At 35.3% G+C, this 20,549-nt stretch overlaps 2 protein-coding genes across 2 annotated transcripts; one reads left to right on the top strand and one right to left on the bottom strand.

The window, feature by feature from the left end:
• Window positions 1-5,752: 5,752 nt before the first annotated feature.
• LOC131943948 (dihydrofolate reductase) lies at window positions 5,753-9,842 on the bottom strand. The gene is made up of 2 exons (XM_059304349.1): window positions 9,587-9,842; window positions 5,753-6,863 (listed from the first exon to the last, which is right to left on the bottom strand). Exons 1-2 carry the CDS (start codon window positions 9,689-9,691, stop codon window positions 6,429-6,431), a joined length of 540 nt encoding a protein of 179 aa, XP_059160332.1. The 5' UTR covers window positions 9,692-9,842; the 3' UTR covers window positions 5,753-6,428.
• A 5,681-nt stretch (window positions 9,843-15,523) lies between these two features.
• LOC131943892 (transmembrane protein 223) lies at window positions 15,524-20,548 on the top strand. Its single transcript, XM_059304201.1, has 2 exons — window positions 15,524-17,481; window positions 20,178-20,548. Exons 1-2 carry the CDS (start codon window positions 17,067-17,069, stop codon window positions 20,468-20,470), a joined length of 708 nt encoding a protein of 235 aa, XP_059160184.1. The 5' UTR covers window positions 15,524-17,066; the 3' UTR covers window positions 20,471-20,548.
• Window position 20,549: the final 1 nt, after the last annotated feature.

Genomic DNA, 20,549 nt, shown 5'->3' on the forward strand with positions numbered 1-20,549 from the left:
TGCATTCTCAGCCTAAGTGTCTTAACGGTCGTTCTTCACAACTATAACCTGAAAATATGTAGTCAATAGCCACCATAAACGGTCAACATACTTTATTGGACGTATCAATGATTTTTTCGTAGACAAAGGCTATATTCTTTTAAAGGAATCTAATAATGGTTAATTTTTAAGCAGACTGCAAAGTGTAAATGCATCTGCACTAGTGCACTGATCATTAATATTTAATGTATATGGACATTGTTAAAACTGTAGTAAATATCTCGCTTACTCCCCCCCCCCCCCCCCCATGTAAGTTTTGGAGGCATTTTATAGTTAAAATTAAAGAACACACTAAAAAATCGATTTCTTTGGTAATGTAAAGTATTTCAGGCTACACATTATGTACTATTTAGTTTAAAATCATCGCAAAAACCCAATCCATGCATCAAATTTGCGGAGTTTTCTACTTTAAACTATACCCAAATAATTGTTGACACTGGCGACGAAGTGTACGATCACGTGACCTTTTACATTTAACAGAAAAAAATATTCAGCTATTCTAAAAATTAAAAGATTAGAAAAATATGTTGCAATTAATTTTCAAAGTACCCTGTCAGAAAAGACAAAAATATTTTAACTAAGCAATCAATAAAACAATACAATTAGACTCAGATACAAGTTGAAGTGGGGTTTAGCTCATCGGACGAAGCTGAATAATTACGTGGAAGTCTAATCATTGAACGGCGTTATGGCTTTAATAATATAAATATACTGAATTTTTTTTTTTGTTTCTCCGTTTGGTTACACAGGAGAGAATCTGCACTATGTGTAGAGCTGTAATACCCTTTCATGCACTACTGTGACTGTGAGCGATTTTACCTGTGTCCTATGTCATGTGATTATGGGTATGTTCGTGTCAGTCACACGCAAGGCTGCTGTCTGTGGACACAGAGGTTGACGGTACCTAAAGGTAGACATAACAATGTAGACCTAATGAAGGTAGTATGGTTATTATATAAATTATGTTTATTGTTAGAATACTTATTTGTGTATTCCTGCTAGTGCTGTATGTTGCACACTGGTTAGGTTGAGTATTTATTTAAGTATTTATTTTTGTACTACTTATTGGTACTTGTTGGCAGTACTGTGTACTGGCCGCAACATATTTTATTGCACCCGTGTAGGCTACAAACATTTGTTTTAGTTTTAGGGCTACAGTTTTTTTTCTTGTTTTTGTTTCATTATTCATCTCTAATCGTCGTACTACTGTTGTTCTACATCGCCGTTATGGCTCGATGTAATGTTGAATAAAGTCAATCAGTGGACAACAGCGTCGCTTCAATTAGTCCTAAATCTCAGGGTCAGTCCTTTTAACCAGAACACCTCAGTGGGTAAAGTAAAAGCATTCCAACTGAGTGAGGGTTACATTAGTCCTTAGATATCTATCTATCTATCTTCTATCTATCTATATATATATAAAGCAATGTATGTGTGTGTGTTTGTCCTTTATGCATTACTACACCTCTCATCACATCGCCGTGAAACTTTGGGAAGTTGTTGAGAATATTCCTGGGGAGGTTTCTGCGAAAAAAAAAAATTTCAAATTCGCAGGGGTGGCGCCCCGGCAGGGCGCGATTTGTTTTTCTCTATATACCGTATATAAAAATAAAAGTTGATTTTGGATTGGCATCGTTCATCTGATAGCCATGAGACTTTGGGGAGTTCATTATACCACTCTAGGGAAGGGTTCTGTAAAAAAAAAAAAATTTAATTTCGCAAAGGCGGCGCCACGGGAGGGTCCGATTTTTCTCTATATACGGTATATAAAAATAATAAAAGTGAATTGCATGCCGATAGCCATGAGACTTTGGGGAGTTGATTAGAACACTATAGGGAAGTGTTCTGTACAAAAATCAGTTTTTAATTTCGCAAGGGCGGCGCCACGGGAGGGTGCGATTTCTTTCTATATACGGTATATAAAAATAATAAAAGTGAATTGCAGTGACACCGTTCATCCGATAGGCATGAAACTTTGGGGAGTTGATTAGAACACTCTAGGGAAGGGTTCTGTCCAAAAATCATTTTTAATTTCGCAAGGGCGGCGCCACGGGAGGGTGCGATTTTTCTCTATATACGGTATATAAAAATAATAAAAGTGAATTGCCGTGACACCGTTCACACGATGAAACTTTAGGAAGTTGTTGAGAATATTCCTGGGGAGGTTTCTGCGAAAAAAAAATTTCAAATTCGCAGGGGTGGCGCCCCGACAGGGCGCAATTTGTTTTTTTCTATATACGGTATATAAAAATAAAAGTCGATTTTGGTTTGGCATCGTTCATCCGATAGCCATGAAACTTTGGGGAGTTCAATATACCACTCTAGGGAAGGGTTCTGTAAAAAATAATTTTTAATTTCGCAAGGGCGGCGCCACGGGAGGGTGCGATTTTTCTCGATATACGGTTTATAAAATGTCGGTTTCACAACGTTCATCCGTGTACCATGAAACTTCGGGGAAATGATTAGATCCCTCAATGGTAGGGTTCTGCAAAAAAATATTGTTTAATATTGCAAGGGCGGCGCCCCCCGGGGGGAGCGATTTTTTTTCTCTATACACGGTATATAAAAAATAAAACTCGGGTGCGGTTCATGAAACTTTAGGGAATAGATGAGAATACTCCCGAGAATATTTCTGCGAAAAAGAAAACTAAAGTTTCTTACGGGCAGCGCCATATAGGGTACAACTTTCGGTTTGGCGCCCAGAGTTTTAGAGCGACTAAGTTGGAACTTGGCATCCGTTAATCGAGCGTCCTGCATAGCGAGTAAGGGGTACTACTATATTCAGCGGTAAAACTACAACAGGCTTCTAAAAATAACTTTGTAACGCGAGGAAATCCTTCTGTACAGTTTCGTCACCTTGCGAAAGATGAAAAAATAACTTTTTGAATATGAGGAGCCTACTGTAGAGTTTCGTCACTTTGCGAATGATGCAATAAGCATCTATTGTTAGACAATTCAGTCAGAAATTGAGATCGAGCGTCTAATAATAGACCATTAGTAACGCTAGCATATTGCATCAGTAAAATACTGTTCATTTGTGTCATTTAAGCGAATGACGAAATCTGCATCATTATTAACAGGATACTATTTGGCACGATGGCACCGGTTAGTTTTAAGGAGTCAGGGGTCGAACGCCGCGCCTATGCGGTAGTGTAATCGGGGGGTGGGGGCCCTGAGAGCGCCCCTCTACGTCTCTGACACAGAGGCGGTCACCGAAGTGTGTTGTACCATATTATTTCGGTTAGTGATTAATGTACACTCAAGGTTTTCATGCGGTAGTGTAGGTAAACCCGTGTCCTGATATTTATGATCCAAGAACAGGCATTGTTTACATTTAAATAACTCATTTTTAGAAAAGAAGGTCACGCGTCTAAGAACATATAATTATAATTGATAACGCGTTGGTGAAATCCTAATATATTTCGTCAAACTTTCTTCTATCCCCGCGGCAACGCGCGGGGGTCGGGTACGCTAGTTTGATATAAATCTTTACCTTTTAGCGTCAAGCAGTGGCGTAGCGGGGGGGGGGGGGTGTGCGGACCGCATCGGGTGACATTTAGGGGGGGGGTGACACCAAGGCAAAAAAAAAAAGCAAAATATATAGAGAAAATGATAATTCCACTTGTGATTAATTCGAGTGTTAAAAAGTCTGTTAAGAGCAAATTTGACAAATCCCAACAAGGGTGGAGGGGGCGCAAATCGAAAATTTGTCCCCGGGCGCCGGGAAGGGTCGCTAAGCCTCTGGGGGGGGGGGGGTGGTGACACCATTAAGTGCCGCACCGGGTGACACCCGACCTCGCTACGCCACTGGCTTCACGGATCATCTAATTAAAAAATACAAGAGTCTAGACTCTAAGAGTTAAGGCGAAAACACGGCTTAACCAAACCAGCCGTAGAATCTAGATAATTATGAGTTGCTAAACTATTTCAAACCTTCATTATTTTATATAAATCTTTGTTTGTTCAGCTATGGAATTGGCTAATTTAAGATAAAATTTAATTTGAAAGATACTAGATTTTGGGCCTATTCGCGTAAATCAAGTTTCATAAGCTGACTTAAAGTATTACTATATAGCACACAAAAAAAAGATAACAACGTCACGAGTCTAGATAGCTATGTTATAGGCTTCTACTGCGGATGGCACGGGTTCTAGACACATCATGTCAATGTTGAAAAAAAATTCCATTTTTTTTAAAGATGTGAATGATAAAGAAAGTTGCCTATTCTTTGTCCTCGGCGTATGAAGGGATAGTGTGGTCAGAGACTTGTTCGGACACTGGGCAGGTGAAGTACAATTGAGTAGGTCACCAGTGACGTCAGTATATGAAGGGATAGTGTGGTCAGCTCAGCCGAAATCAGTGTTTTTAAAAGATGAAAACAGTCTTTTTAAATGTGGGGTCTGGTTATTTTGTGATAGGTGACAGATGTGATGTCATTTATTTGATGACCCTCGAAACCCAGTTATATCCGTTGTCTAACTAGATAACGGTTAGTCTAGTAAACTATAAGAACTAGAATCACAAACTTGTTTATTAAGTAGCTAGATCTACATGTTTTTATTTATTTTACTGACCCGTCAAGCCTCAAAAACTTGCTAACCTCAATTTAGAAAAGTTTGGTGGTGCGTTGTTAACGAAGAAAACTGCAATTTTCTTCGATCGGGCCTAGAGCTATTTTAGTGATCGTTATAGTGTGTTTAGTTACCCACCATACAATGAAAAAAAAAACAATTTACTACGAGTACGAGATAGACTGTCACTATGGGTGTAGTCCACCCAGTAGCCGGGAATCAGAAGAAATAGTATTTCCCATTATAAAAAGTGTACTGGTGTAATTCGGTAAACGGAAAAAAGTCACAGGAAAAAAAAAAACAGAAAAAAAAGTCACAGTGGAAAAATTTTATCGGAAAAAAAATCACGGAAATAAAGTCACCAAAAAAAAAGGCACAAAAATCTTTTTAGAAATATTTTGATTTATTTGTTAAGAATTATAAAATTGTGTGTGTTTATTGTTGTGGGTTGTATTTTTTATAACATAAAAATAAATTATTTATAGACGTTAAAAGCATTATGGTTTATAACAATTGTAAGATAGTTTGCACAACAACCTCAACTTTTGTTACGTATTTTAGTTAAATACGGGTAGGAAAGTTAATTATAAAAGACATTTTGGCACATCGTGTTTTGCATATTTTGCCGTAGGCTATTCTAGGGTCGGCCTCTCCTCAGTAGGCATTGTCCGAACATATTTTGTGTTGACGTTTAGCGTCAATGACATCCTTTGAACCTTGTCGGCTTTCTGTTTTGATCCTAAGTTTTGTTATGTAATGAGCGTGATAAATGTGGGCAGTAAAGGTGGTTGAACTAAACATAACTATTGTTGCCATGAGTTGAGGGCAGCAAGTCAGATGAACTTAGTATTTCACGGTAATTTAATGTTGGTATTTTTAAAAAACAACATGTAAACCGTGGACTTTGTAGCATTCTATTAAATGCTATAAATCATACGTTTATCATAATTACAATCTATATAATTCATACTAAATATTTTTAGATGAATTGTAAAAATTACTATGCGTATACAACCAACACTCATTACATTTAATTATTCCTAAGTTAATTTGCACTTTCTAAATATTTAATACATTAAAATTATTAGTAAATATATAGTTGTGACTTTTTTTGTTTTTTTTTTCCTGGTTTTTTTTCCCTACAATCGTGTAATCCACCCAGTTGATGGGGACAAAGGACAATTGTAATCGCACAAAAATCTAAAACGAGACTGACAACTTTTGAAGCTTTAAAACCTTCAGAAAAGCTGTTTTCCTATCCTACCCCTGTGTTTAAACTTTAAAGTACCGTTTCAATAAATTTAACCAAATTTCAAGGATCTATCACATTGCAATTCGACATAAATGTAACTAAATTGGATGTTTAGTTAACTTTTTACACGCTTTTATTTAACTTGCTTCCTCTGACTGTCGTTCTTTTGGCATCATGGATTGAAACTGGCAAACAAAATTTCAGCCACTTCTAACCAACAAATTTCAATGAAACTTGGCACGTGCGTCAAGACCCAATAACAATGCAATCTCATCAAATTTGACTTGGATGCTTTATTGATTTTAAAAAAGAGTTAAAATTTCTTAATTGAAGGACTTATTACTGCGCTATTACAAGCGATTTTTCAAGTCATCTGACTTGTCCTGCTAGCTCTGTCTTATCCATTTGTCTTGTCCCACTAGCCATTGGTCTTGCACTGTACTGTAAATGCTAGCCACGTTTTGTACTCAGTGTTAGACAAAAGCATTAGAGCTAGAGAACAAGCTGTAGTGTCTGGGGAAATTTTATTTCTGCCTCGTTAGGTACAACTAATAACAGCCCACGTCACATTAGATTTTTTCATAAACTTGAATAGAATACTTAATCCCATTTTCATCAAACACATTATCTGGTACATAAGGGGGATTGGGAATCTGCTTAAACTGCTTGTCTGTGATATCTGGTAAAAAAGTATCGCACAAGAAATCGGCAGCAATGCGTGTCAAATAAATTCTACAAGGATGTTCTCCTTCCATTGCTTGTTTATAAACAGTTGATCCCCCAATAACAAAAATATTTTCAACATTAAGAGATTCAAGCAATGACACAGCCTGGTTCAAACTTTTTGCCAGTTGAGTTCCTTCAGGGGCATCTGTCATCTGGGTACTAAGCACTACATTGATCCTTCCAACAAGAGGGCGAAATTTAGAGGGAATGGAGAACCAGGTATTTTTTCCCATGATAACTGCATTCTTTTTTTCAGCATCTTGTGTTCTTAAAGTTATCTGAAATAAAATTTGAATCAAACATTTAAAAACATATCTAAAAAGAAAAGAACAGGCCTATATATTATTATAATCAATATAGCATACACAGTAGCGTACGCAGGGGGGGGGGGGGGGGAGCGGCCGCTTCCCCTCTGGCCATTTGCAGCAAAGTGGCGCCTTTTTGGAAACTTTTTAAACACTGATATTTGTTAAAAAAATATTTTTGGTCGGCACATCTAAGTAAATCACAAGTTTTCTTTTCTGCAGCAATTAAGCATTATTGTACTAGTCTAGTAGTGTCTACGTTTACAAAACATATTAACAGCTGCATCAGTTTGCCATTCTAAAAATAACCATTATGATGCATTGCAATGTTTACAAAACCTCTACAGGTAGTACCACTTGGCAAGAGGGGTTTTAAGTTTAAGGCAACTGTATAGTGCATTTGCTTACGAATAATTGAATTAGAAAATGTTATACATAAAACTTCACACATAATTACTTTATAATACAGTTTGAATTTGAAGGTCAACAACATCATCATGATGAAGTAGTAGTATTCTTACAGTTTGGGCGATAGTGATTACAATTACAAATTATATGAAACAGTTACAACCCCCCTCCCCCATGGACCCCTCTGTAAAAAAAAATATTGTCATAATACCACTGCTACTTATTTAAATCTGTTTCTGTAATATATATTTGTGTAATATATAAGTATGTTTAGAACAGTACTCTAAAAACTGACGCTATGTTCACTCTGAGTTGGTTATCTCCCCCCCCCCCACACACACACACCTCACCACCACAATTGTGTAGAGCGACATAAATGTCACACCTAGGTATACACTGGTTTGGATAATTGACCTTAAGTGACTGGACAGTGGTGAATGTAGTTGAACCCCTCCTCCCCCCAACCCACCCCGAACTGATCTGTTAAGTACATGTAGAAAAATGCGTAATGATGTACTAAAGTACGATGCCGCCAGAAAATTAGCTTTTTAAATGTAAAACTGTGAATATTGTTTTTGCAATTACCAGTAAAAAGGTGTGTGATCAATACAGTGATCTAACCCATACCTATCACTATGTTAAAAATGATCTTTAAAGAACACAAAGAAGCAGTAGTTAATTAAAAATATATGATCTGAACTAAAAGACCGAAATTTAGTTAAATGTAGGCTGTTATTCCGCATGTTTCTTCTATTATATCGAAAAGAGTGCTTTTATACCAACTCTGATTTTAAAAACTTTCATTATACTGTAATACTTTAGCATTTATGATGACGATATATTAAATTCTGATTATAGACAAAAACATTTTGTAAACACGAATAGTGTTAAACAATTTCATTTTATTCTAAAGTAATTAATTATTTGTTTTGACATTTATAATTAAACTAGCCGTCCCGGCCAGGCCCTTCTGTGGCTTCTATGAAAAACCTTTCTGTTAAAGACCATTACCTGTGTGTTTAGTAATCATCATAAACCCGGCATTGCCCACCCAAATCACAACCAACCAAAACAACAAAACGCAAATATAACGCTACTAACACAATTACAAATACAAATGAAAACAAAAACCTAACAACAAACCCAACCACAATCACAAATACAAACACAAAGAAAAAACAAACAAAAAAGCAAACGAAAACAAAAACCTAACAAGAAACCCAACCACAACCACAAACACCAATACGAACACAAAGAAAAAAAACAAACAAAAAAGCAAACGAAAACAAACCAAATCCAAACGCAAAACCAACCACAAACACAAATACAAACCCAAAGAAAAAAACACAAACGAAAAAAGAAAGAACAAAAACGAACCAAATCAAAACGCAACCACTCACGCGAACATAAACGCAAATTGCTCACAGTCTAGCCCGGGGCAGAATCGCCTGTTTCAGCTTAATAATCGACTATAGTACCCCAACTTATTCATAGTCTTTTGCACTCACTTAAACGAACGTAGGTGCCAAACCAAACGAACAATTATAATACTCCAAGCTTATTCGTAAAATACCTACAACATTTGCACTTGATCAATCCCCGCTAATTATGTAATTATTTTTTTCCCAACACCAAAACAAAGTAATAAAAAATAAATTATTTTCCACTAATGCAATGTTTTATAAAGGGAAGTAATTGTGTTTTCCTAATTTATCAAAGGGAAGTAAGTGCTAAAGGACTAAATATAAATAATTTTTCGACATAATTAGAATTTTTGCTATTTTTTTTAAATTGTGTTTAATGAACATGCCGACAATTATTACTATCAGTTTGAAAAATGAAAATTATTTCCCAACACTTTCAATAGTATTTTTTAACTCATAAATTTAGACTATGAGCACGATAATTGATCTAACACTTAAATCCATCGAAGTATGTCAACGACAAACTTATTACATACAGAATTGAGCTTTATATATTAGATGTGTCGATATATACATATTTATATTAAGAGAGTGATTATTTCCCCTATTTCACTTGTCTTAAATAATTTCCCAGGAATTATGTAAGAAATTTTTTTTACAAGAATTAAAAAACAGATTGTGTTAAGTTCATTGTTTTTGGTTGTAGTGTGTGTATGTGGTGTCAAATGTTCTCTTAAGGGGTAAGGAAGTTAATGGTGTATTTAAAATAACAGAATATTTTATTTAAAAAAATCCATAATTCAACCTACAAAAAAGTGTGGCTCTTAACGCCCTCCTTTACCCTACTCACGGTAAATAACTCACCTGTTTAAAAAATGACATGTCGCTTTTTAAACGCCATGGTAAACGACCTTCAATGCCTATACCATTGTTATTGCAGGCAGCTACAATAATGTTTAGCTTTGGCATTGTTTATTTAAGTTACAATTATATCGCAAAATATGTAGATCTCTAATTTCCAAAATGGAAATTTAAATCTTTAGTTTAGCATGATTATGGGTAACTCATCTTGTTTTCTCCATCCACAACGGAAGCCAGATCAAAGAGTCGGAAAAGATAGCCTAATCAATGCTTTCACATTTGCCTGATAGAAATCTAGTACTCGTAACGGGCAAGTTGACAAAGTGGCCTACAGCCATATTTTGATCACTTAGTTAAAATTATTGCTAAAATCATTACATACTTGACTTTTAATGGAAGTAAGGAAGCAACACTCACATTTTATTCTGCACCAACTTTAAAGTTTAAAGCAAGTCAAATTCGAATTTTCAAAGTGGGTTTTGAATTTTTTAAATTTTGGTGAGAAAACATAGATCTACATTTTATGAAAATATTTTTAGCGCAATTTCCATTCTAGAGAATTGCGTTTATTAACTCGTCATTTCTGGGAATGGATGGATGAATGAATGAATGGATGGATGTGTGTCCGCAGCTTTAAGTCGTCTTTAAGTCGTATCTCCTCCTCAACGAAGCAATATCGAGGACTAGTTCCAAAGCAAATATGTTAAGCAAGTTCCGAGGATGAACATAGGCCAAAAAAAATCCCGGAATTCCTTCCTGGATTTCCCGGAAAAGCCAAAAAAAAAACCTCGAAAAAATGCAGTTTTTGGCCCATATCTCGGCAACCAGACCACTTAGCGACTTAAAACATTTACCAATCGATTCCTGCCATAATTTAGAACAATATTGCCGAAGAAAGTTTTCAAAAATATCCTTTCGTTCGGTCACAATTTTTTTTTTAAAAGCGCGACAACTAAACACCCCTTACACGTCCGCATTATTTAAAATTACATTATACTATACATAATACATTACAGTACTATATAGCAAAGAAGGCAGTGGAAGGCGAAGTAAAGGAGGGTAAATCATGTGACCTGGCTGGCTTAGCAGCGAACTGCGCGAGAAGCAGGCGAAGGAGGAGGAGCTATGATTTATCTCGATTTAAAATTGTTATGGATAACATAAGGAAATTGCGCTTAAATTGTCACTGGACTTTTTATTAACTTGTTTCTACTTTTCTGTATATAGCACTATTATTGGATACACACAAGCAACACTCTTTTTCTTCAGTCACTTTTTCATACAAAGTTATTAAAATAAATGTCAAGTAGACACCTTGGGTAAGATTAGAAGTAATAATTTTCGTTTTGGTAAACTTTGATATTAATTATATGAACGTTTTCATGAGATTAATATTATGTTCACTGATGGCCATAATCTGCTGGTTTTATGTTGATTATTTTGCAGATGTCAAAAGAAATAATATTTTTTATCCAGATAAACATTCGAAACAGAAACTTGTCTAAATCCATCAGGAATTGAAGAAAGAATAGATTTATATTGCACATGCAATTAAAAGTGACGTAAAATGACTTTAAGTCAGTTTAAGAAAAGCTCTTCTATAGAATATAAAAGAAAATAATTCATAAAAAAAAACGTTTTAATAGCAAACTTTTATGTAATAATGCACTAAAAAGGAGAAAATAAATGATGGACTACTATTTAAATAACTATAAAGAAAAGCGTGGCCGGGTCACTTTAGTATCTATTGGATACCTTTACTAATATTTAGGAAGAGACCCTCGCTTTTCTTTATAGTTATTTAAATATTAGTCTCTAATTTATTTTCTCCTTTTTAGTGCATTATTACATAAAATCTTGCTATTAAAACGTTTTTACAGCTTTTATTTAACTCACTTCCTCGTCAGTCTGTCTAGATCGAAACGGTCCAGCGAAATTGCAGGCACTTCCAACTGACAGATACGGTTCGTAGTTGGTACGTGGGTCAAGACATAAAGACAATGCATCGTGACATTCAATTTGACTTAATTAGTTGCCTAATTAATTTTTTATGAATTAATTAAAATTTTGACCAGATTAGTAGGCAGTCTTATCCACACGCGTCATCACGACAAAAGCGCGTCATCACGTTCAATAGCTGCGCAATGGTTTTTAGTCATGTAACTCTATTGTAAATAAAACATGTAAAGTACTGAAAAAAAATCCATAAAATAAATTATACACTACTATTTAAATAACTATAAAGAAAAGCGTGGGCCACTTTAGTATATATTGGGTACCTTTACTAATATTTAGGAAGAGACCCACGCTTTTCTTTATAATTATTTAAGGGGGGAGGCTCCATTAAAAAAAAAAAAAACTTTTTTAATACTCGATCGTTAGAAAACAGTTAGCCTTAGACCATTTCTTTACAGCTTTATTAAGATACATCCGCATATGCGTTTCCACTATATAAAATAAACCGGGAGTGATCTCCCCTAAACTTTCTCGAATATTCTTATATAAAATAACAGGGGATGGGAACTCGGGCTATAGACATGATTTTTAATCCATTTTAAATACTTAAAGTTTTAAAAATAGAATAAAATCTCGTAGACAAATTAATTGCACACCAAGTGAACGCCAAATAAAAAAGCGCATAATAGTGCGCAATATTATTATTACTTTTAAAATCTACATTAGTTTTTTGAGAAATCGGAAGTAGCGTAAAGTACTACTTCCAGTCAACGGAAATGACTCAAACTTTATAGAAGGTAGAGAATTAGATCTTTTACTTACATATGAAATTTCATTTATCTATCTGAAATAGTACTCAAGTTATAGGCTTTTGAAAAATTCAAAGTAGGAAAAGTACCACTTCCGGTTATCGGAAATCGCTCAAAAGTTGATACGGATCTACGATTTTGATAAAATACTTATATATGAAATTTCATCAACCTAGCTGTAACGGTACTCAAGTTATCGTGTTTACACACGGACAGACAGACAGACACACAGACAGACACACAGACAGACACACAGACATACGGACAAGATTGCAAAATTATGTTTTTCCGTATCAGTGAGGTGTGAAACGTCGAGATTTGTAAAAATCTCGATTTTTTTTTTTGCACGATTACAAGACTTTCTCTATACTTGGTATATACGAGAAAGTAAAAATGGACACCAGCGAGTTGACGAGAATCTTTCCGTAATGTTGTTGACATGGAATTAAAATGTGCTTTTTACAAGCTTTTATTTAACTCACTTCCTCTGTCTGTCGTCAGTCTGTCGTCAGTCTGTCTAGATCGAAACGCCGGAGCGAAAATTGGGACATTTCTACTTGACCGATACGATTCACAGTTGGCACGTGGGTCAAGACATGAAGACAATGCAATCTGAAACTAAATTTGACTTAATTAGTGGTTGTTAAGTCAGATGTAAGTAGTTTTTCATCCAAAGGGGGTGGGGGTAGGGTGCCGACTGCCAGAGCCGGCGTTAGGGGGTGGCAAACGGGGCGGTCGCCCCAGGTCTCGCGCTTAAAGGGGGCCCCGCGCTTCATCACCGTGATTGTTATCTGAGTTAGTTTGTATACTTAAATAATTCTTGCTTATTTCATTTGGGAAAGACGAAATGGTCGAATGTCGACATTGTTGATTGCTGTAACTGAGGCCACGGTTGATGTTAGTGAGTTATCACCCACCTAAACTGGGAAAAGCCGCAATTCGATACAAAAACAGTATCACACCAAGCTGTGTGCTGGGTACGGTCGCCTCGCATTTGACCTAATGTGATTGGAGATAGTTGAACGCGAATTAGCCCCCGACGTGACATGGGATGTAAATTTGTGAAGTCAAGGGAACTCACTCTTCTTGTATTAGTCTTATATTTATAATGTTGTTTTGAGTGATGTCCCTTGTATATATATATATGTCATGTGACTTCCTGTTCCGTCATGGTAGCTGATTAAATATATATAAACAATCAACGTGGCTTTATCGTCAGTGTATCATTAATAGAAACATCAATCTATCACAGATACCTTATTCTATGCGGACCAACGAAGACGTCCTTTTAGTGAGCAGACGGGATACATGTAGTAGACTGTTAATGACCTGATGAAAGCTGGTCTTGACTTTCTTATTTTGATATTTTTTTAACGACAAAGAGTGGTTGGAGAAAATATCATACCTAGCAGATCTATTCGAACATCAACATAAGCTTAACATGAAGCTTCAGGGAAAATGAACGTATATTATCTCTTTTCATGATAATCTCTTGGCGTTTTTTTTTATAAAAGCTGCAAAATTGCCGAAGAAAATAAAATATTGGAAAGATTGCCATGTTTGAGAAACTCTGCAGTGTGGTAGATTAATCTAATTGTGAGATAAATTTTTAAAAAATTGAAAGAGGATTATGGGCATCTTGAATTTCTCGAAAACGAACTGCGACGTTACTTTCCTTGAGCTGAAAGAAGAAGAATCTGCATTGACTCGTTACCCATTCTCTGTTTCCCTTGATGTTGCCAGCATTCCCAATGAATTACAAGAGGAATTCTCAAATTTGCGGAATGATTCCGCGTCACGTATTAAGTTAAATGAAAAACTGCGCAAACAATTGGGGGGGGGGGGGCACTTGATGTTTTCGGGGGGATGGGGCGGGGGCGGACACTAGTAAAAGTGTATGTTTACTATATAAATTCCATCTCGTTGGGGGGGGGGGGGGGCGGTAGACTTTCTTCGGGGAGGACGGAGCCCCCCCCCCCCCCCCCGAAGAGATGCATGGAAGAAACTCTGCGTTCAAAACCAAACGTGAAATCGATAGCCTTTCGAGTTTTAGTTCCAATTAAAAACAAAACAAATAATAAATTAGATGCTGAAAATGACATGAGATTGGCGTTAACAAAAACAGCGAATGTTGAGGCTAGTGATAGGCATTCAATTTTACCCATTGAAACAAGTTATCAACAATAATTACTATTGAAAGTCTACCAGAAAAATCGTATTTTAGTGCTTATTAATTCCCCCACTAATTTTTACTTTTTAATTCTATGGGGGTCGCGGGTCACTTTAAAAAAAAATGGTGTCGCCACACGAAAAAGTTTGGGAACCACTGAGCTAGGGTAAAATCACGATATAGCCTCGGTTATTATTCCGAAATTGTACAGCAGTAAAACCACCGGAAATACTGTAAAACATCATTTATTTGCCGCCATATTATTTTTAATCTTCTTTTTAAAAAAAGGGGGTGTTGGGTTGTTAGTAGTACTTAGTAGTATTGTAATCTCGACTAATTTTATGGTTAGAAATTAGGGTTAGGCGTATGATAGGACCAGGGTTAGGGTTAGCATTGACATTAGCCAGCCATGTTTATAAAGTAAAGTATTTAGTTAACCACCAGTAATCTAACACCCCCTTTTTTAAAGAAGATTCCATTATCGGACACCGGTGTAAACATTCTCCCAAATTAATAGAATCTATAGATAATGCACTTAACGGTAAAATCACGATATAGCGTCGGTTATTATTCCGGAACTGTACAGCAGTAAAAAACAGTAAAACCATGGCGTAGTCTGTCGAGCCGTTCCGGAAACCACCGGAAATACTGTAAACCATCATTTATTTGCCGCCATATTATTTTTAGTACATAATGTTTAAAAATGTGCAAGGATTGATTTTAGTTGCATTTTAAATACTGTTTTCCTAATTATTTTGTATTTCTAACTATTTTAAGTGTAAGTGCTAATTATTGCTGCTACTAAACATTATTCTAGTTATTCTTACTACTTTTAACTTTAGTTAATCTAGCCTAATCGTCTTATTTACTAACAGAACTAGATCTAGAGCTGGTTGTCGCAAATCTTCTGCAGATTTTATCTGTTTCTTAAAAAAAACCATTAATTACTACACTCGACTTTATTAATAATATTTAGATTTACTAAGTGTTGCTAATTTTTTGTCAGTTAAACATTAAATTAAGTTAAAACATTAATTTAATGCACTTGACTTTATTTTTCTTTCACCGGTCAAATAAAGTATGGTTTACAGTAACGAATGTTACCGAAACTCAACGAACATTACCCAATAATTTCCGACGCTATATCGTGATTTTACCCACTTAACTTTATTTTTTATTTCAACGGTCATATAAGTAAGCTTGTTTACAATATCAAATGTTACCGAAACTCAACAAACATTACCAGATAATTTCCGACGTGAGATTACCCTCTAGATCTAGATTCTAGATGATCTTACTTAGTCTTGGTAAATTTAATTATTTTAGTTAGGCCTAGATTTTAAAAATTATCGGGTAATGTTTGTTGAGTTTCGGTAACTAGAGTTACGGTAAACCATGGATTATTTGACCATTGAAATATAAATAAATTGAAAGTCGATTGTAGTAAATTAATGTTTTATTTTTTTTAAGTTTAATCGACAAAAGGAAACAAGAATAACTATAATTTTAGATTTAAATTAGTAGATCTAAAAAAACATATATTAATATAAATATAAATAATGAAGTCAAATGTAATAATTTAATGTTTTTGGCTTGCAGCGGATTTGCGACCATTAATTAATTAGATCTAGATCTAGATCTAGCTATCTGCTAGGCCAAGTAAAAAAAATCTAGATTACGAAAATAGTAAACATTATTACAAAGATGTAAAAATGATTACAAAAAGAGTAAAAGTGACTAGAAACAGGAATCGTACACTATTTTGAAAATGAAACAAGACTTTGTAACCACACCATTATTTGTGCTTATGTTATAGCTGAGAAACTTTTGTCTGCTATTAAAAACTACCGGTATCCCCCCCCCCCCCCACAACAAGAGACGGTGGAGGGGTCACTGTGAGTAGCATAGTCTAATGCGTCATATCATGAACTGTACCGTAACTTTTATTCCCCTCCTCCCTCACCTAGCCAGACAGCACCATCTACGTACTTGGGGTCACCGTGAGTTCATACAAGTTTAGATATAAGTGACCTTAGTTACTGGGGCGGGTTAGTCTAGCCCTAAACGTTTTCACGGTCAGTCAAGCAACAACAACAAAAAAGACAGTCTTACACTCTTCCCCCCTCCCCCAATGACGTAGTAACTGAGAAATCAGGTTTCATCTGCGATACCCAGCAAAAACGTCATACCACAGTGTAGACACGTCCAGACTTTTTAAAGTCAAGACTTTTTTCAGACTGCGTACCCTGTTAAACAATCATACAATGTTTAGTAGCAGAAATATTTAGCTGAAACACTTAAAAATAACTAGTTATACAAAATGAGTAATAAAGCAGGATTTAACACGCAATTAAAATAAATCTATCCAAATTTTAAACGTTCTGTATTAAAAATATAAGATAACGCCAAATAAAGTATGGTTTACAGTACTTCCGGTGGATACCGGAACTGTGTGACAGATTTTGCCATTGTTTTACTGTTTTTTTTTACTGCTATACGATTCCGGAATAATAACCGACGCTAAACTAAGGTTTTACCTTTAAAAGTTATGGCTATCAAGTTATTTTCAGTCTTCTCTTGTATTAAAAGCCTAAATTTATCTAGATCTAGAAACTATGTAAGTCGAGTAGATCTCTCATTACTCTCAGTAAAAAACAAAACACCACAGGCGAATATTTTTTTGAGAAGGCACTTATGTTCAAAGTCACAGTTAGATTTTCATAGTAAGAGAAACATTGTTAAAGACACACAAGTTTATTTTCACTCAGACGATGCTTTCTATAAAATTTTATCCTATTTTGGGATTTTTCAAATGGTGATGTGGAGTTATTTGTCACTGTTTGCTGTCCAACAAATAAAAGTTAATCCAGTCAAAGATGTTTCTAATCTCCCATTGTGGAAACGCTTGTTATACAAAGAAGGACAATATAAAAATGCACTTAGTTTACTCAGCCTCACTGTTGGTAAGTAAAAAATAATAGGCCTAGGTAGTTAGTAGGCCTATTATTTATTAAATTATTATTAATCAGTATTAGTATTAAGCCTGTTACTTGAAACTTTCAAGTGGAAAGGCATATAAAATGTTTAAACCTGTTGGTCTATCTTAAATTAATCTTAATCATTTATGTGGATAAAGTTAAAGTCTGTACTCTGTGGTGGTAATCTATCCTTTTAGGTACGTAAAATCGCCCGCGGCTAGTAATGTACGAAAAAGTTACCTCATCGTCAAGGCTTTTATAGAAGTATATTGTGATATATTTGTGTCAAATATTATAAATAAATGAATAATAAACCTAAATCAATGGCTAAGTTAATTTCTTGCCTATATTGAATATTGATATATTTAGTAAATACATCAATATTCAATATAGGCAAGAAATTAACTTTAAACAGCAGTGTTTGCGAGCAGGATTTGCTATATATTAAAAAGCGGCCATCTGTAAGTTAGAGTGGCTTCCCCTGAATCTTGCGCTATAAGTTTACAATAGAAATAAATAAACAAGATGGCTACTATAGTAAATGAGCATGGTTGCATATGTTGGAAACATCGCTAGTCTTCATTTATTACTGAAAAGTTTTAATTCAGTTGTTTAAAAACAGGTATATAAATGAAACAAGGAAACATTTCTGTATTTTTCAAAACATAAATCCTCCTCAAAATGTGAAATAATTATTAAAATTTAAGGAGTCACCTGTTTTTCACATTACTAGTCGTGGGCGATTTTACGTACCAGGGGTTAGGATCAAGGTTAAAAAACGAACATAAATTTATCATATAATCATTGATACTTCTTTTACTGACTTTGACGCTGGTTTACATTGGAAAAAAATTCTTTTGTAAATTAAAATTAATCTAGATCTAGGTTAATCAACGCTGACTGAGCTCAATAAATATTTTAGAGATGTGACATCATTTTGCTGTTGGGCCCTGGCTTTTTGTGACAATGTGTGAGGTTGGGGGTGAGGTTAAAATCATGACGTCGCTTATGATATGGATGACCCCAGTGTAGGTACAAATACCATGATTTATTTACACGTTAAGCTGTTTATTTAAAACACAAACAGTCGTCTTAGTTTTAAGCTTTAATTTTTAAATGCAAGATAAAAGGTTTTATATTTGGATGTTGAATTCAACATTTGGACATCCAATCGGACCCCCCCCCCCCCCCCCCCCCCAAATAAGTTAATTTTATTTAAAGTATATGCTTATCTCAAGTGTAATTATTGACATGCTTGTGTCCTAAACTACTACCAGTGATAAAGCACCATTTGACACTCACCTTTAACATCAGGTGAGTTGGTTCACCTGGCACAGGGAGCTAGTATGTTTATTTCATTATATTGGTAGGCAGTGGCGTAGCGAGGTGTCACCAGGTGCGGCACTTAATGGTGTCATCCCCCAGAGGCGTAGCGACCCTTCCCGGGGACAAACTTTCAAACTTTCGATTTGCAACCCCCCTCAAGTTTTCGATTTGCACCACACCCCCCCCCCCCCCCCGCTCAAGTTTTTCTCTATATATTTTGCTATATTTTACCTTGGTGTCACCCGGTGCGGTCCGCACCCCCCACCCCCCTACGCCTCTGTTGGTAGGCTAGATTGGGTTACAAGAAGCCTATGTCGTTCAGCTCTGGCTAAGAGCCCCTTCTTATGTCTGGCTTGCTTTAAAAAATCACTTGTGAATTGAGTGCTCTCAAAAAGTTTTGTTTTTTAAATTAAACTACTTTTCCCATTTGAATCCATTGATGCAGTGAATTGACGTAACTGAATATTTTCTCAAAACTAATTGAATAATACAGGTGAAATTGAGGCCATCTATATCACAATAAATTTTGAGTGTCTGTTGGTTGTGAACTTCATCTACTTAGTTTGCTAATTTTTAGCTATCCAGTATCTAAAAAAAAAATTTCATCCTGGGCATGCATGCATATTTTTCAATCATCTTGCAAATATTTAACTTTTCAATGTTGTGTTAGCTGCTATGGTGGTCACGCTTTAGGAAGTTTTTTTTTTTTAGAGGAGTGTGTTCTTCTTTTAAGCTCAGACCTTTTATTTTACTTTTTGTTGAATTTTGTTTAGGATTTAGAAGAATCTATACCCCTTCTGTTTATCAGAAACTGGTAGGCCTACTGAAGTCATTGAGTCACCACACAAAATGGCAAAACTAGTGTGAATATAGTATTAAGTGGTGGTGAACTCCCCTAAACTTTCTCAAACATATAACACCATGGGGGATGGCAACTCAGGATATAGACATGATTTTGAATCTTTTACTTACTACAAATTTTGTTTATCTAGTTAAAACAGTACTAAAGTCATAGGCTTTTGAAAACCTAAAGTAAAATAGGTTCCGGTTACCGGAAATTGCTAAAAAGTTAATACAGAACTATAAATGTACATATAAAAATTTCATCAACCTTGCTGTAATGGTACTCTACTTCACTTGCTCTATAGACCGTCATGTTTTAAAAGGGAACTTTACTTTTATTTATTCAAGTTATCATGTTCATAGACATACACACAGACATAATTGCAAAACTGATTTTTCGTGTCATGGAGGCGCAAGCGTCAAGATCTGTAAAAAGCATGATTTCTTGTACGATTACAATACTTCCTCTATAATTTTGTGTACAAGAAAGTAAGAATTCTGTATTTCCACAGGAGCAGCTGTTTTGTTTATATCTTTGACATACCCAAGAAGGGCCATTAAAAGTCTTTGGATTCTCAAAGGTGGACAAGATGTAAAGGTGACAACGTACAGCTGGTTAGGAAAAACTCAAACTTTTCAGACACCAGTTGAGCACATTAGTTGTATGCAGTCTCGAGCAGGTGTTGGCCAGCATATTCCTCTCAAGCTTAAGGGGAAGAATTTTTACTTTCTTGTGGATAAGAAAGGCTCCTTTCCAAATGTTGAGTTGTTTGATTTTGTTATTGGCGTCAAAAGAAGAATTTGAACAATAAAGTGCAAGTCTATTTTAAATAAATGTATTTTGTTTGGTTAATTTAGTTGCAAAATAAACAGGCAATACTGAG

This window comes from Physella acuta, unplaced genomic scaffold (genome assembly GCF_028476545.2).
Source record: "Physella acuta isolate Inbredline_101_S28 unplaced genomic scaffold, ASM2847654v3 ptg000473l, whole genome shotgun sequence".
Classification (NCBI taxonomy): domain Eukaryota; kingdom Metazoa; phylum Mollusca; class Gastropoda; family Physidae; genus Physella; species Physella acuta.

Excerpts from the sequence above, each read along its gene's own strand:
- LOC131943948 (XM_059304349.1), bottom strand. The coding sequence starts at position 9,691 with ATGCCAAAGCTAAACATTATTGTAGCTGCCTGCAATAACAATGGTATA. Across the intron at positions 6,864-9,586 it reads ACATGTCATTTTTTAAACAG|ATAACTTTAAGAACACAAGA; the intron begins GTGAGTTATTTA and ends ATTTTATTTCAG.
- LOC131943892 (XM_059304201.1), top strand. The coding sequence starts at position 17,067 with ATGGCTATCAAGTTATTTTCAGTCTTCTCTTGTATTAAAAGCCTAAAT. Across the intron at positions 17,482-20,177 it reads TTTACTCAGCCTCACTGTTG|GAGCAGCTGTTTTGTTTATA; the intron begins GTAAGTAAAAAA and ends GTATTTCCACAG.